The 1586-nt window shown below is 35.0% G+C and overlaps 1 protein-coding gene across 1 annotated transcript; it reads right to left on the bottom strand.

Moving 5' to 3' along the window:
- Positions 1 to 498: 498 nt before the first annotated feature.
- LOC110906874 lies at positions 499 to 1178 on the bottom strand. Its single transcript, XM_022151940.1, has 2 exons — positions 999 to 1178; positions 499 to 927 (listed from the first exon to the last, which is right to left on the bottom strand). Exons 1-2 carry the CDS (start codon positions 1176 to 1178, stop codon positions 499 to 501), a joined length of 609 nt encoding a protein of 202 aa, XP_022007632.1.
- Between the last annotated feature and the right edge of the window lie 408 nt (positions 1179 to 1586).

Below are 1586 nucleotides of genomic sequence, written 5' to 3'. Positions count from 1 at the left end.
ATCGTGTGGTTCTTCTTCATCATCCGGTATGCGTGCTTATCTTAAACAGAGGATCGAGGATCAAATAGCCGAGGACAAGTCATGTAAAGACTTGTTGGAAACTAACATTTCTAGGGTGAGAGAGAACATGAAAAGGCGAGAAGAGATATTCAATTTGTTGTCTGGTTTGACAGATTCAAGCGTCAAAGAGGTGGCTATGATGTTTATGGTTGACCTTGGCAAGCGGGATGAGAAACAGTTAAAGGAGCTTGCGGATGCTATAACCGTCTTAGGATGCTCTATGGACACGAAGATCAAGTTTTTGAAGTCCTATTTCTGATGGTTATTATGTATCATCAATCATCTGTGTAGTGAGATCATGCATTTTTTATGTTTTATCTAAGTGTTTTATTTTTGTATAGAAATTGTGTGTTGAATAAGAAAATTTAAGAATTAAAAATAAATTAAAAAAACCAACATGTCTAAGATTTTTGCAACAAAGAACATCAACAAAGTAGTTTAACGACTTAGCATTTTTCCCCCTTTTTTAAGGCTGAAGAACTGATCCAAGCGGTCCTTAATTTTGTTATCTAGATCGTTCAAAATATCCACGGTGCTCACTTTCTTCGTAAATTCCTTAGCTTTTTCGAATACTTCTTTCCTTATAAGATTGTAGTCGGACAATACAATCTTACTAAGATATCGGTACCACAAGAATCGAAGTTGAGAATCTTGTCTCTTCTTTTTATCTTCGTTCTCAAACCCCGGATTCCATGGAGACTTTCCTTTGTATGTCTCCATATGTCTCATAGTGAAGACACCACAATCGCAACCGTTTTGAAGAGTTCTCCAATCCATTTCCTTTCGAATTATGCTTGCTGTTTCCAAGTTTGTTATCCACTCTTGTTGTCGAATCTTGCCTTTTAGGTATAGTACTAGAACTCTTCGCTATAATCACAAAAAAAATCATATTAGTACCTACCTATTCATTGGAGTAATATAGAGCTACTTAGAATTACCAGCTTTTCGGGGCGCCCACGGTAGCGTTTGCTAAACGGTTCGTCAAACCTAGAGTTATCAATTAACTCGATTTCGCCATTTTTCAAGTGAAAGCATAGGCACCAGAAATGATCAGATAGTAGTACTGGAATGAAGATTAGATCCAATGTGTCAACTTTCTTCACCTGATACTTACTCATTATATCGTCTACGATTGGTGCAAATACTTTCAATCGATCATTGTCTGATTATTTTGGCCCAAACATTTCGTCTTGCTGCAAAAATTATGGTGACTTTTTTCATTAAACTACATCTGTCCATTAGTCTTAAAAAAGCGTGATTATCATAACAAGCGTGATTAAGTTTATAGTATGTGCAACAACTTTTAAATACGTGTGATTATCATATAGTATATAGTATGATTGCTTAAAAACCTTAAGATGCGTGATTACATTTCAATATGTGTGGGTAACATTCAAAAGTTCAAATTAATAGCATAATTTATTCATGCGTGATTATTGTGGATTAACTTACAAATATTGTACTTGGCAAGAACAACCTTTAGGGTGATGATTTTTTGTCCTTTTTTTTCTCTTCAAAGTTTAACA

Source organism: Helianthus annuus, chromosome 14, assembly GCF_002127325.2.
Source record: "Helianthus annuus cultivar XRQ/B chromosome 14, HanXRQr2.0-SUNRISE, whole genome shotgun sequence".
NCBI lineage: Eukaryota > Viridiplantae > Streptophyta > Magnoliopsida > Asterales > Asteraceae > Helianthus > Helianthus annuus.
Note: the sequence above shows the minus strand (reverse complement) of the source record. Positions and strands in the feature narration are given on the sequence as shown.

Bases quoted from the DNA above. Each gene is read 5' to 3' on its own strand.
- LOC110906874 (XM_022151940.1), bottom strand. From the start codon at position 1,178: ATGAGTAAGTATCAGGTGAAGAAAGTTGACACATTGGATCTAATCTTC. The intron at 928-998 runs GTAATTCTAAGT...TTGTGATTATAG, and splicing joins GTGGGCGCCCCGAAAAGCTG to CGAAGAGTTCTAGTACTATA.